We start from the raw sequence: 16,864 nt of genomic DNA, 5'->3' as shown, positions 1-16,864 counted from the left end.
CAAAATTCTGTATGAAGGTTGTTTATCACATGGCAAATAGCCACCTGAAAAATGTCAAAATTCGGATTTCACTACGTCTGAAAGCTGAAGTACAGGTGTAGTAAATTCTACACACATTCACCAACCTGATCAGTCACAACTTACTAGATGAATGACAAACAAGACGAGTCATTAACAGACATCAGAACTGTATATGGATCGTCTAATACCACTGACAGCAATAAGAAGTTGCATGATGTTTACACTTCGTCTATTGACTTTTCTGATGCCATGAACTTTTAAAGTGACAAAGACGACACTAACGACACTAAGCATTTGATGCCAATAATTTAACTAAATGTGAAGAATGCTCAGAAATGTATACAAAGCGGTGAAAATTGTGTCATCTTGAACAATGTGCTTTATCATTATTGGTCCCCAACTGGCAAGTCGGTAGAAGGTCCTAATTGTGTAAGACAGTTAATAAGTAGTAATTCCGAAATCCTTACAATCTTTACACCCCAGGCCATCTGGGTATCTCACGAACATGGCAGGTAAAATTCGATTACGTTATTATTAAATATGAATTAGAATTAAAGACGTAAATGTATATGTATCTTCACTAGAACGAACATATAATCCCTTACATTAAACTTGGTTCACAAACTTATTTTTTTTGCATACAACTGTAATATTGATTAATGATTGTTGACTTTGAATTTTGACATGTGAGTACAGATTTTGATAATTTTACCTTTTGATGTCATAATGTTTACATTTCACTATAAAGTTACTAGATTTTAATTTTATTATTAAGATAAGTGACTTTGAACATACTGAGATAATTGGATTTGGACATTTTCCTGTTAAAATGCGTGAATTTGAGTGAATTTGAACATTTTGTATTAAATAGATGAGAGGATTGATACGACAGAAATCAACCTTTCCTATCTTTCATTAACATTTTACCTATAAAACGTGTGACTTTAAATTCTAGCAACAACATTCTCATCAAAAGTAAAAATAATCCATTAAATAGTTTTCCTATATTCACTGAACTCTTCCTATAAAATATGGTCAGAAAACAAAAAGGGTGGGGGGGGGGATAGTGTTACGAGTGTTTTATGGAACTTTAAACAAGTTAACATGAATGAAATGGAACCAAGACACACGTGGCGAGGTCAATTAATTAACACGATATGTTGGGTCATCTTGTAGATATGTCATTAAGTAGATGCAACGAATGTCACATTAAATGATAAATTAAAACAGACGTTACCAGCTGCTGTATTGATAATTAGTTCCAGAGCTAGAGGGCCTGTGGGGCCTGCTGAAACTCTTGGTTTACCTGGGACACTTTCTCGTCTCATTTCATGGGGTATCCCCTACCAACTCCCACGCAGTAGGAGACATTACCCACAATACAATACGTTGTGGTCTGCGCTTACGAACTCGGGTTTACCTGGGGGTATAATGGACGTTGAAATCATGATTTATGAATATTTTATGCATGATATTTCATATTGGCAAATTTCATTCTTTTACCAGCTTGTTTTGAGGCAATGTAAATCAACAGACAGATAGATTTCGTCGATCGAATTTTTTCGTCCTACCGCATTCTACACAAGCTGTGGGTACTCCCAAAACACACTGCGCTTCTAGCCATGTGACTTTGTTTTGAAGCGATCGTGTTTACAATCAGAAATGCAAAGTCAGAGCTGCCTATAGCATCTAGGCGTATCAACAACGTTCACATAGGCGGAGACCCCTCGAAAGTCAGTATGTTTATTTAGTATTTTTGGTGTTCTCTTTGTTTGTTTTATATGCTACCCTTGCTGAATGAATTTCCAGAGCATTAAGGTAATCCGGTAGATATTGTCGGCCCGGCAAGGCCCGTAGATCTGTAACATACATTGTTGACTTTACAGGCCATGCATATAGAAATTTGACGGTCAATAATTGTTCATGAAACTTTGAATACAGACTTAAAAATACCTTGTGAATCGATGCTTGGTGGAAGCAAAATACTGGACAAAAACGTCAACTTTGGGTCAATATTTATTTAAAAAAATAAATTGAAAATTTTGCCGAGCGTTGCCTGTTGTGCTTCTTTTTAAGGACGGTAAACTGGTAAATGTTACCGGTGTTCTCTAATCAATTTACTGGAGTCTCCCACTGGTGTGGTCATGAAACGACAGAAAACATATAAAATGCTTTCAAAGTGGTGTTAACTAATAAAGAAGCAAGTTAGTTTCATAAAATATCTTCAGTATGATGTTGTTGTTTTTTTGAAAAAAAATGCATAGTCCGATTGTATGTTTTGCTTTCCAGCATAATACTGAGAGTCGATGGTTTTTATTTTCAAACAAACCTTGTTGCAATCAACATAAAAAGACGCAACACTAACGTTGCTATTTTTGTTGTCATTGTTGTGTTTATCTGGACAATTACTGCACATGTACATATAGACACATAGCAGTAAATTCAACACGTCACGCTCCCATGTCAAAATACTCACACTCTAAGACATGTCTAGGCAAAATTCTCTTCAGCGCATGTTCAGATATTATTTTACAAAAACAAAAATAGTCAGAGACAATATGGCACCACGGTGGAGCTTCAGTAAGCATGGGTCGATTTTTGAAAGAAGATAAGACCGCGTTGAGTTACTGTGTGGATGGTGATGAACCAAATGAAATGAAAATGAAATAAAACGAGGAGTACATAGTTTTCAATGTTAGTACATTGCGTCATGTGTTGTTTTGAAGTGAACCCCTTTGTCATCCCATCAGTGTAAGTTCGATGGGAACGAAGATATTCGATCATTTTTGCATCGATTAGAATTGAATATTTGTGAATTAGACTATACTATTTTATTCATGTTGGTAACATTTTATTTAGTGTCACCTAAGTAATGTCGGTGAACAACACGAGAAGATATGTATTTACATGTATACGATCCGTTGATCTGAGCTGGCTTCAAGTTCGCATGGAAGTTCAGGTGCCAAAATTGCAAGTAGTCTATTGTATTTGATGTTTTAAGTTAAAGCCGTACCTTTTGACAAAATGGTGAAATTTGTGTAAAACGCCATAGATAAAAAACGGCTGTACTATGATGCGACCCTGTATAATTCATTTTCTTACAATACATTGAAATAGCTGTTTCTCCTCTCTGACTGTGCTGGGCATGTTGACAAACAGAAAATTTGACATGTGCAAATAAAAAAGATCACAGTCGATCTCTCCCAAAAACACTGTGCTGTTTTTTTAGAGAACGGTTTTCAACAACATCTTACCAGAAAAGTTATGTCTTAGTGCTTTATGAACGATTCATGAGAATTTCTCACTCACACCTGTCCTCTTGCAAATGTTAACTAGTTGTGTTATTAACTTGCTGTTTTCTGATTCTAATTAACTGTATTTTGTAACATTTTCCTAAATAGGGAAATAAACTGATTGTTTGTTTGTTTGTTTGTTTGATTGTTTGTTTGTTAACCATATTTATATTATGGAATGAAGAGAATCTGATTTTGGATTTGAATAAAATGGGGAATTTAAATATACACGAGGATAGTTCTATTTTGGTCAGACTTCATCGGACTTGGAAGGAGACTTGGACTGTGCTCTTTGAGGCAAGAGGTGAAAGGGCAAATTCACATCCAAGGAACATGGGTATTTTGATTGTAAGTATTTTAAAGTACTGAACTGAAACTCTCTAATGAACAATTATGTGTACGTATAGTTACATCCACCAAATGTAAATCTTGAGTTGCAGGTAGTTTTTCCCCAGGTTTTAACGAAGATTCCGGTACCAAGAGTGTGGAATTCAGTGTGGAATGTAAAAGTTTACTATTGGAACTTGGAAAGCTTAGGCGATCCCAGACCCAGTAGTAACAATAGTGTACGGTAAAAGAAAACAGCCAGTTTTTGGATTGTATCACTGCCTTCAGAACACATGATTTCCAATAACTTTGTATAGGATAGAGAAGAGTAAAAGTATCACGGAATGTACTTATTTGGATATTGGTTAGGAATTTACGGTTTTGCAGAAATTGAAATTCTTCCTCGACCTCATGAAGGTCATAAAGAGTAACTATTCTATCATCACGGTCTACATTATTTCTCCTCCCCAATTCAATTTGAAGCCAATGTGCTGAACTCCTAAAGATTGCAATCCTATGCGATGTTGTGCATTCCAAACATTTTCTAGATTACAAATTTCTGATAAATGTATAATTTCTCCCATCCAACTACACTTAGTACATACACCAAAATTTTATATCTGAAGGATCATGTCATAACATTTCTCGGGGTATGTTTGGCTTGGCATGTTAAGAAACTTCGCCCAGTATTTAAGGCACTTTAAAAATGATAACTTCTCCAAATAACCAGATTTAAACTGAATGCCTTCCGTAAGGAATTTCATGATTTATGCAAGAAATTTAGCTCTATATCTGTGATTCGTCAAATCCCAATGAAAGTTAATAGTTGTCAAAAATGTTGTTGAAATGCCCGCCATGCCTCCTATTCTCAGCACAGGAAAGCTTGCCATCCTCGACTTCACTCGGCTTTCATGATCCCCTACATACCCGGGATATGGCATGTGCGTGTTGAACTTCCTTCTGTCCCACCACGAGTTTACGGGAAAATTGTCAAGATTTTGTTGAGTGGCGCGCCCTCACTGTACACTATTATATAAAGGTCAATGTATAGGTCACCATTATTGATACATTAAACCAAAACCTAATCAGTTCTGGCCATTACCCTATGGGACATGTCTATGAAATTTCGTTTGAATTGATGTAGCCGTTGTTTCGGTAATCGTGATACAGACACACACACAGACTTCATCGGTATATTATCACCTTCCTTACGGAAGGTAAAAAGCATTGCACTGATTGACTTGCGTTTGCAGAGCCCCAAGCGGTTTATATTTGCAGCTTTAATTGATACTTCTTTTTGCTGTTAACAAATAAATACAGTATCTTCCACAGTCCCCAGGCACAGCACAGTTTGGGGCACTGTTTTATAAACCTAGAAACATTCTACAGGCCAGCAGCAAGATTGCCTAATTTATCTCAAACTATATAATGATTTCTAGTACCCTGTATGAGATTCAACACCTTTTACTCATTAAGATACAAAACTATACTTATATATTATTTTTAGAGAACCCCTTTCGTCTCAATTTACAAATTGCCGGACAGATTGGTGCGCATTTGAAAAATTGAACCTGAGTGAAGTTTAGTAGTAATCTAATACCACAGCCATTGTTTAGTAATAAGCTTCAGACCCCAACAATCACTTGGTTGAACATTTGTATTGGATTGTAATATGTAAAAAAATTGTAATATGCTATGTTTAATCCTCAAAAATGATTTGCAAGGCTGACAAAATCAGGAATTACAATGCCACACTGACCCAGAGTGATTTTTTCACTGAATGATAATTACAGTATTATTCTTGAGCTCACAAAAACATGGACAGACGTATTGGACACAAAGCCTAAGGGTGCCTCTAGGGCCACAGTGTTTCATCATCATCATGTTTACATTGCAAATCTATTAAGAATATCAATCACTGTCAGTATATATTTATACCCTTTATTATTTCTAGCAAATGGACTACAATAACAGCTTGCCACTGGTCACCAATAGCATTCACTATTACTTTTCTATAAGGACAATTTTTATAACTGGTTTCTGAAGTGTATAAACATCTTGTTCTTTTAACGTTTGTTGCAATTCACTATATACTTAATCTTGTTCTTGTCCTTTTCATTCTATTCCATAGTTTTGAGATACCAGCATGTGCTCCATCATTGTTATAGTACGTATGTCTTAAGCATTTTTGTAGGTAAATAATAAGAGATCAATCTTTAATTATAAAACTCATGGTGGAATAACAGATAAGTATAATAAATTTTAAAAAAATATTACAATGGTGATAACTGGGTGATATAAAGAATAGTCTATCATAATTACAATATTGAGTTATTAAATGAATCGATAAACAATGCTATTATGTTTAAACAGAGAACAGTTACAGGAGAAGTAATAATGAAACCCATTGATAAGCATAAAGTATTTTTTACATTTCCTAATTATTTGCTGCAATATTATGCTTTCAATATGTTTATACCCAATTAATGTTTCATGACAATCAATACGTATTCGTTAGCAGTTTGGTTGAGATGCTCTGAATTTTTAGAAATTTTCATTACTATAGTATATGTATATAATATAACATGACTTAAAATTACAGTTTAGGCAGAGGAGGCTGGAAGGGGTCTCACGTGACACCCATGTGACCGTTTCGCGATAGAGCATACGATCTGACGCTGATGACCTCGGTGAGTACCCGATGCTTTTATCCGTTTTATTACCATTTGCGTCATTAGTCTTTCGTTCAAACTATCACTATTTTTTAAAATGACCATTACGAGTGTAATGCAACATGGCAATCGTGTTTTCAGTTTTTATAGTGTGTCTAAAACGAACACGAACTTTGGTACTCGACAAGTCAATGTTATCCATATCTACATTTCTGTGTTTTTCACCTCGGTCGTTTTAACACAAAATTATGTTTTTGTGTATGCTTTTGTCACTTTTCTATTAATTATCGTTGTGAATTTCGTTGCTCTGCAGCGATCTTCCCAATACCCCGTCGTATAATGTGTATAAATTGTCATTACTTTTTGTTGATTTTGGATGTTTTCAAGATGGCGACCCATTGTGCATACGTAGTGGCTTGGCCGTTGACGGCTGTCCTACACTTGCTGGCCGGGTGTGCTTGTTGACACTCCCGTGTCGTGCAATGATCGTTACCCGTAACAGTAATTTTCAGCATTTTCTCTTGTATCCTTAGAATTTTGCCCTTTTCACTCTTATCAAGTCATTTTTCTGTTTATTTTCAGATTCTTCGCTATGGCTAGTCGATTTGCTGTGCCAAATCTGGACTTTCTTCTGTTCTTCATGTTACATTTTGTTTCGTATTAAACCATCTCTGTGTTGACTTCTATAAATTTGTCTTGCGTGAGAAAAAGACCTGAATGTATAAATGTAAACCCCTTTCCTACCCCCTGATGATAGCTAAAGAAATAATTTAGCTTACATCTTACAAACTAATTGTTAAAAAAATTAATGTACAACAACGTCATCTATTACAAGTATGATAGACAATTGAGACCTCCAAGACCAAGGCCTATTTTATGTCTAAGCTTTAATATGTTCAGAAAACACTCATATTACGGATCCATGTAGTGAATAGTTTCCTCTTCACATGGCTTTCATGCCAGTCACTCAAAATATCAAAGGGTATATGTCAGTTTCTACAAATCTCGCCATTCCAGCTCAAAATTACATATATTACATCTACCTTGCTAGTTATATAATATTTCGCAATGCTTACATGATCAAAAATACCTCATCATACGTTACCACAATTTATGTAGCCTGAGCATATTTTGCTACACATGTTTGTCGCGTTGCCAGACAAGTGAGCAAAACCATGGCGAAACTGAGAGACTCGCACAATTTATGGCAATGGAAAACTTTATAATAAAAAGTCCGAAGTCTTGTTGTTGTTGTTGTTGTTGTTGTTGTTGTTGTTGTATTTATCTATTTATTTATTATATTTTGAGCAAATGGTTGTATTTTGGAAGGTAGACATGCATCTTACGTTGTTAGCTACGTAGACTGAGTAAAGTCGAGGTGCTGTACTCAGGACACTGCACTCAAAAATACGACCTGCTTACGCGAGTTGCCTTTATTCTGGTGTCACTATTACACACAATTGCAGGGTGATATCGAATTTGGCAAGTTACATTTAACTTGAAAATATCTCAACATGTGCGAAAACAGACCCTTTCGTGTAGGGTCAATGGTGGAAATGGGTGTGAACAGTGATATTAATTACTGTAGTAGTTGAGTAAGTTGTGAGAAGCTCGCCTGTCACGTCACGTCACATCACTTGTCAATGGAGGTCACCTTCGACTCTGGGTCGGATGACCCGCTTTCTACCGAAAATCTTGAACAGACCTTGTCTATTTCTAACAATAGCCATTTAAAAGTACACAAGAATACATCTATTTTGCAAAATTTGTAAATTTGGGGCGAAAAACCGGGCCGAAATTTCCGACCTCAGCGGGGTCAAGTATTCTTCACGAAATCGCCGAAAAATCACAGTATTCCTATCAATAATTCCGAAATCGATTCTTCTAACACGGAGGGAGAAATATCAGTCAAGATTTTCGCTTTTAAAGTATCCAAAATCATGAATTGTTGTGAAAGTTACGGCGAGTTGAAAATGCCCCAAAATACAGCTGATGAGCACTGAGCCAGCCACCATTGTAAACGTAGGTCACTCATCGAAGTGTACACAATAGCGAGGTATGTAATTCGCCCAAAACTGACCAAGTACGGGCAGAGTTACGAGCTCGTAAGTCTCAAGTACGAGTGACGTCATACTCTTGTAAGTTGTAGTTGGCCTAATTTTCGATGAGTACGCAGAGGACTCACGCTTGTCGTATTCCGCGAGTACGTGGCGAATATCCGAATTTATCGGTCATCCGAACTGACTACGTGTCCCCCGAAAAAAATATATTGTTCTGATATCAAAGTAATGTTTCGGTAAAAATTTTAAGTTTGATGAATGACGATCGACTTGTGAATGAGCGCGGTTTGTCTTGGAGCTACAGTGTGTATTGTTTGTAAACAATCACTGTCCACCACTTGAATGACGTGATGTTAATGACGTACGGTAAAACAAAAGACGACTACATCGAGTGCATTGGAACGATCACACCTTCAATAACATCTCAATAAAGTTGTTCTCCTATTGACCACTCCATTGTCTTTTGTATGATTCATAAAAGATTTGAAATGATTGTGAAATGGTGAGAACGGCATGTCACACTCTGACTATAGTGGCGACTTTCAAACAATTTGTCGGCATGAGATGTAACGCAATCATTGATGATTGAAAGTGTGATACCAAAAAGATGATTGTCGGTCAGAAGTGAAAGGAGTTTCGTTTCTTTTTCCAATAAAGATTTTCAAAGGTGTAAAACTTTTTCAGCTTTGGCCTACCTATAAATCTGCGATGTCTAGGAAGGAATCCTCACTCGATCGTGAAACATAAGATAAAGTCGAAAACGATGTCCCGTGTGAACCAGTACCATTGCACGGCGAAGCGGCAGCTATGCTTTCTCCATGTTTGTTATGACTAGAGTCGCAGCCTGATTGTGAACCTACCCAGTTGTTATTGCTCCGTAGTTTACACAGAAAAGCAGCAGACAGCCGTGCAATGAAACAGAAACCCCTGACTTAGTTTTTCTGAACTTTATTTTTTTTCTCATTGAGTGGCTAAATTGCGGACACATCGTTTTATACACATTGATACAATTTGATTACATTTACATGTCAGTGAACACTATTTATAGATGCAACCATGACAACAATGCGTTCTTATCAGCTGTCCACCACCTCGTCTCGTCGTCGTCTTTCTTGTAAATACGTTTTTTGAATTCTTCTACACATATTCAATTCGTTTTCCTATTATAGTCAACTCTTTATTTAGTTTTAGTATTAAATAACGGAAGTACAATTCATTAAAAAGGTTTCTATGTAGTACGGTACGTTTCATTTGTCTGAGAGTGCATGTAACATGTGTAAGTGTGATATGCACCGTACGTGTACGTTCATTCTGTATGAGTGCGACCTTTTGACCCCACCCGTCCCATTTCGATGCCGAACTGACCGCATATCCGAACTAAATGCATGTCCCCGTTAGCGTTCGGATAATCGACGTCACTCGTATTTCTTACGAGCTCGTTACGTCACCCGTTAACGGTACGGTATATATACGTTCTGACGTCACTCGTACTTGAGACTTGCGAGCTCGTAACTCTGCCCGTACTTGGTCAGTTTTGGGCCAATTACTTACATGCAATAGCGGCTCACTGCGTAATGAGCTATCACAGTTGTTTTTACCCATCATGCTCTGCACCCCTTCCAGCCTCCTCTGAGTTTAGGGATATTTTCTCAAAATGATTGATTGGATGATATTCAAGAATCGATGTAAAAGGAGCAAAGGCTAAAAGAAACCACAATAAAGACCTTGTTCTACAATGGAAAAAATAACACAGCTCTTGGATATATCTATACTTACCATGAAAAGAATCATATCAAATATATTGATACAATTATTTACTAATAATGTATATCGATCCATAAAATTTATCAATCAACAATCTAAAAGATGTAAATAATGTCAATAAGGCAAAACCGGTATATACAAAACTAATTTTGCTCTTGAACTAAATAAAGGTGATCAAATATTTAATCTAAAAGCAATTGTTGAACAGAATCCTGTTCATTTAATGAAGAATATGCTCAATTTGAACGAATATACACATTAATTGTTGAGAATATTACCTTTAAACAACTTATTAACACTAAATTATATATATTTTACTCTATCCTGGACAATATTTATTACAACATAATATAGGACCTCCAGTTACCCATAGGGGGAATCGGGTAATAACAGTTCATTTATTTGTGATTATATCCACTAGGGGATCAAATAGTTCCACGTTTCTCATATAAGATCACAAAAGTAGATAATACAATATTATAATCATCATACATAAAAAACAATAATAACACCAAATGGAACATTCAATAGTGAAATAATTAGTCATATTGAAAACTCTTTAAAGAGTACTCTTCCACCATAATTATAAAAAACAAACCATTGTATATTAAATATATATATATGAGATTATTGATAAAAAGTACAATGTATTGCAAAATTAAGTAACTATTTGGAATGACTTTATAGTACTTATAGACGATCATACAAGTTGCTTAATTAGTGAATAAAACCATACAAATAAGTTCTGGTTTATTAACTTCAACAGCTCTTCTTGTTATGGTTTCAGCTGTACCTATTTTTACCTATTAGTGGCTTCTGGGGTGGGGGTGGGGGGCTGAGTCATCTTTGATAACTGCTTGTTAAATACAGCTTTGACAAGTTCTGATTCATTTTTAACACACAGAAGCCACAAATAGAAAACGTATTATTTATTGTACATCATACTTTAGATTTCTTTCTGAATGTCTCCAAACGCCCGTGACTTGATCTACACTACTAAGGCACCATAAATGCAGCTTGTTTATAACAAGGATCGCCTTGTTCCTCTAAAATTCAGTTGACAATATTCAAAATACATATACATGATTAACATTTGTTGTACTTACGTTGTGACCGATAAACACAAAGTCTGAATAATTGTACAATGTATCTTTGATCCAATATAATTGTCAATAAAAATTCATGGGACTTAAGTGCTTGTTGCCAACATATCGCTTGGTTCCAAAGTATTTTAGTTTTCCGAGTTTCAAAATCTGTATATGTTCCACTTGGAATACGATATGGTTCTGTACCTCCCCAGGCTATGTCTCTTGGTGATCTTTTTGAAGTGGGATATCTTCCGTCCGTTGCTGTCCAGATGTTGTATAGTGCACCTTCTACATATCGGTTTAATGCAACGTTGTATAAGGCTATCACAAAAGAGAATGAATCATTCATTTTTACATTTTTGCATTTTAGAGAAAGTTATTCTTTTATCTACATATATACGATAGTTATGTTAGGCTCTTATAAAATATAATTAGGTGCATGTCATGATTGTTGATTTAACGTATAGTTTTAATGAGTAGTTTGCAAAAATAATTGAGTTAAAAAAAACAAAAACTATTCACTATGTAGAGTGTTACATCTCCAGCAGTATCATCTAGAATACATAATTGTGGAGACTTACAGAATAAAGCAGAAACAATGTAGAATCCACATAGTATGAAGTGGCCCAGAATAATGTGGTGGAATACGCAATGAAAATCTAAATCTGTGTTCTGGTTTGACTTGGAGTTTTAGATTTAGAGATATCCAGTGAAATGCACGATATGTATACTAGTTGATAAGTCCCCATGGCAACATAATAGACATGTATGGATTACAGGAATTGTCAAATCTGTGGGTTTTGTGGTTTAATGATGTAAATATATTGTTGCATGGGAAGAAACAAACCTTTTCTCTTTGATTGAACGCACTGGAGTTGTCAAGAATACTTACTAGTAAAGAACGATCAAAACATAATGTTCCAATCATGCAACATTCAGAAGTACCTGATGGCAAAGCAATCTCTTAATAATATGGTACAAAGTTAGCTCTATACATGAACATTACGGAACCAGTGTCTGAAAATGTTACAATGTATGGCATGCACTTTTTATTGCAGGAAATTTGTCTTGCTGGACAAATGTTACCTAGTTACCAAAATCATAACAAACAACACTGAACAATGGGGTTATGATTGGACCCATCACAAAATATAGAACATACAACACAGATTGGGTACATATATGATAAAACGCGCTCTTCTAGTATCATTGCTTCAATACACATTGTGATTTAACTGATGATGTAATATCACACACAATAACAAATTGCTATGTCACACATCATCAAAGGCGGATCCAGAAAATATGTCATATTATAGTCTGAGTTCGTATTTTTAAACACATTTAATAATGTTCAATTTCTAAGCAATGTACTGCCATACACTTCATACGTACACTCTCAGTGGTCTGAGATACAATGCGTCTTTTGGGGGATATATATAAAGCTTAAGTTCAAGGTTTGTGGGTGGAAAGGAAGGTATGAATGCCCCTCTTATGAATGTTACAAAAACGTCAGTACCATTTAGACTATTCAACGATTATATCAAGATTCTCATTGGGAAATTTCAAGAACATAGAGTACATTTTTGTTGGGAAAATTCATGAACATAGAGTACATTTTTATGTATACACAATTCCTAACTAATTCTTCCTGACGAACCTGTTTGTAGGCGAAAAGGGCGATATCAGTACTGTCAGTACTGTTTTTATTAATTTTGGATGGGGTTGATCAAATTTAGATTTAACCCGACAAAAACTTTAAGCAAAATCATAATTTAAAAAAGGAAAACTCTGTGTGATGTATTCGCTATGTATATAGCGACTCCGAGAGATATTTAGGGTGGACTTTAGGGAGCGATCAGTTTTACGCCCAGGGATAGGCTGGTGACTTTTTGTTTGTGTCGGACTTAAAAGTAGTGACCCCCTACAACTCATCCACAAAAAACTAACCCCAGTCTGACAAATAAAAAAACACACCGACCCACTTCCCATCTGTTGACAAGAGACGCTCTTCTTGTTCTTGGAAAAATGGCTCTTTTATTGGCACTTATGTATTTTAATAGCACCATGCATTTATTACATGTATAACAAAAATTCTTCCATTTGCCAATTTGATATTGTTCGAAATGTTTGTATTTAAAGTAAATGTAAACAAAAGTAAAGCCATGGGGATTGGAAAGAACAGAGGCAGAAAAGAAACACCACTGGGTGTGCAATGGCCAGATTGGCCTATCAAAATAGTGGGTATTTATGTATCATATGAAAATGCACATACATTGGTTGTTTTATAAATGATTTCGTTTAGTTGATGTAAGTAAGGTGACCCCTTTATTCAATTTGAAACAATGATGACACCCCTTCTTTGAGTCCCAAATTGAGGTGACTCCCCCCCCTCCCAGCCGTAAAAACTGATTGCTTCCTTAGCAAAATATTTTAAGTGTAAGCCTGCTGGGGATGATTTTTTCATAACGTTTAGCACGTCCAGACCAATGATCAATTTGTCATGATTAGCATTTCAGGAAAGTTAACCACCGTGGCATGCAGTCATGAAATCCACTACCTAACCACTGGTCAATGTACACACAATGTACAAACACGTAATGTTGTTAAATATTGTTTCATCATTTTACAACGTTAAGCGTCCATGTTGGTCAAAAAGTGTAAAAAGGTCAGCGGTCAATTTTGGCATAAGTCTGCTGAAATTGTATAGACGATAGGTGGTAAACGTACTGTGCCACTCAGTGCATAGTTTTAGCAAAGTTTTCACTGATTATCACCATCATGTATACCTAGCTATAGCAGACTTTGCAAAGTAGATGTGTTTTCTACAATCGTTAGCGAACTTTCAATGCAGACATTTCTGTGTCGACTGTTATTTCCACTGTGCACTGGACAGCCATGTTTCTTTTGTTTGACCATGGACCATGGGTTTATACTTCCATGGTTTGACTTTAAAATCAATCTTCTAGGGCTAGTGACTTCTACTGTTTTGTATTAGTTGTTTAACTTTTCAAACTATGAACCTTACTAGGCTCAGTTAGTTGTTGTTGTTGTTGTTGTTGTTGTTTTAAAAAAATACTGCATAAATAAATAAATGAATAAATCAATAGTATGAATTTGTCAGGTTCAAAACAAGATTGTGTTAAGTACAACTTGGTCATTCAACAGGAAAAGAGATATTTTTTTTTAACAAAGGCTAATTATACTAGATCAACTGCACTTATGACCATCTATTCATCTTTTGTGAGCGATGTTCATTAGTAGTAAGTAGTAAAGGTTGTTTATTATAGTGACATGTGCGTGATATACATTTTACAAATTGGCAATAACAATTTCAGAAAGCAAACACATCACCCAGCCCACCGGGCTTATTAGTCACTACAAAACTGAATTGCTCGTATAAAGCACTTAAAAACATTAACTGTGTGTACTTCCAGGTTTCTATATTTTGATTTGTAATGCTATTGCCAACTTCGTACGACAAAGAGACAACTATAAAAAGTTTGATCATAAAGGTTATGTCGTGATCTAGACATACTTTTTGTCACAGAAATTGTATGAACCTGACCATGTTCTTTAAGAGACTGGTCAGTTGCTCCAGCCGGGAGGGAGGGGGTGTAGGTGGATTCTTCCACCGGGACGACAAAACGTCACTGACTGATTGGAATTGGAATGTGGGGTCCCCCAGGGGAGTGTCATCGGTCCCATTTTATTTAATTTATACACATCATCATTAGCTGAGCTGCTCACTGATCGCGGTGTTTCGTATCATTTGTATGCGGATGACACAGGGATTTACATCTCGTTCGAGGTTGATGACTCTGTACCCGCCATTGCTGAGATATCTGATTGTATTAGGGGTGTGCAGTGTTGGATGCTGAGTCACCGTTTGAAGATGAATGACAGTAAGACGGAGGTCATCTGCTTTGGTACGAGGCATTCCCTTTCTCATCTCGGGCATGTGAATGTTGCAATCGGCGGCTCCCTCGTGAATTCGGCGCCGGTAGTTAAAAATCTTGGTGTTCTCCTCGATAGCCAATTGACGATGGAGCGGCATGTGACATCCACATGCAAGAGTGCATATGTAACAAATTATATGGTGACCTCTTCTGTTAAGGTAACCCCCTTCATGTTACTCTCTCTCCACTCTCTCTCTCCACTCTGTACTCTCCACTCTGTACTCGGGATCGACTTGGACTTTTAGGGAATTAGCTCAAACTACACGCAATGTTCATGGTTAACCTGGATCATTTGGAAGTGGCCACGGAGCAGATCGAAGCTCCTGACCTCAGACCGTCTCTTCCAAAGACTGAATCCATAATTTTATTATTCCATCAAATTCTTATAAACATAAAATATACAATACTCAAATGATTGGGTGATAAAGTAATCAGCACCATAAATGACTAAAACGGAAGTATTGCCGTCGCCTTAATTCAATGCAAATGATATTGACAAATATGAAAACTAGCCAAACAATGTGATCACGTCATTGTTCTTCCAACTGTCTGTAATTAGTCATTATTTGACACTGTTGATCTTATAATAACTTAAAGTTGTCATCTTAGAAGAATACTATTCGCGCAATGCAAACATTTGTTCTAAGTATTAATTCATGACAGCTGCGAGTTCACGGTGACCTCGCAAAACATCAAAACTTAACGAATATTAAAAAGTTGTATTCTGTCATCCGTAACACATACTTTCATTTACGAAATATAGCTCGCATTTGTAAATTTCTTCCACGTTTGTCACTTGAAAGGCTCATTCATGCTTTCATTTTTTTCTAAGTTAGACTATTGTAATGTACTGTTTCTTGGACTTCCTTTGTGTTTGCTACGGAAACTACAGCTCGTTCAAAATAGCGCGGCTCGCCTATTGTCTAGCTGCCGCAAGTATGATCATATATCTCCTGTTCTAAGATCACTTCACTGGCTCCAATCGAGTGTAGAATTGAATTCAAAGTTTTACTACTGGTTTTTAAGGCACTTCATGGTCTTGCTCCTATGTACATTGCTGATCTTTTAACACCCAGAAATACTAAGCGTCGTCTGCGTTCTTCAGATTCGGGCTTGCTCGAGGTTCCGCTTACGAGGTCATCTTTCGTCTACAAACGGGCCTTCAGCCATGTTGCTCCGCGGCTATGGAACGATTTACTGGCTGGTATTAGAACGTGTAATACCGTTGACTGTTTTAAGAAAAGTTTAAAAACGCATCTCTTCCGCAAAGCTTTTAATTAATTGTCTTTTAAGATGTATCGAAGTATTGTTTTAATGTCAAGTGCTTTTTCTTTTTTTAACTTTGTGAACCGTTTAGAGCATTTTATGGATTTACGGTATATAAAAATAAATATTATTATTATTATTATTACTGAACCCCCCCCCCCCCATAACTTAGTTCTAAAACAGACTCCCATATCATATTCACATCACAGGTATTTTTGATCCTGACTTAGTATGGACTTCTTGGCGGTCTTACAAATCCTTATAAGATTCCGGGAGAGGAATATCATATAATTATTGACTACACATGGTAAATATATTCCTAAAAGAGTTTAATAGCCTCTTGACAGTGAAATGTAGGGGAAGAGCTTGTGGGAACCAGGGGGGTTCTTCTCCTAGAAGACCTGGAGGATTTTT

General features: G+C 36.2%; 1 protein-coding gene across 1 annotated transcript in view; it reads left to right on the top strand.

The window, feature by feature from the left end:
* Positions 1–526: 526 nt before the first annotated feature.
* Positions 527–16,864, top strand: part of LOC144445385 (sulfide:quinone oxidoreductase, mitochondrial-like) — a 32,066-nt gene continuing 15,728 nt past the window's right edge. The window contains 1 exon segment of the mRNA XM_078134923.1: positions 527–533. Within this exon segment, the coding sequence (XP_077991049.1) occupies positions 527–533 (7 nt within the window).

Source organism: Glandiceps talaboti, chromosome 14, assembly GCF_964340395.1.
Source record: "Glandiceps talaboti chromosome 14, keGlaTala1.1, whole genome shotgun sequence".
Classification (NCBI taxonomy): Eukaryota; Metazoa; Hemichordata; class Enteropneusta; family Spengelidae; genus Glandiceps; species Glandiceps talaboti.
Note: the sequence above shows the minus strand (reverse complement) of the source record. Positions and strands in the feature narration are given on the sequence as shown.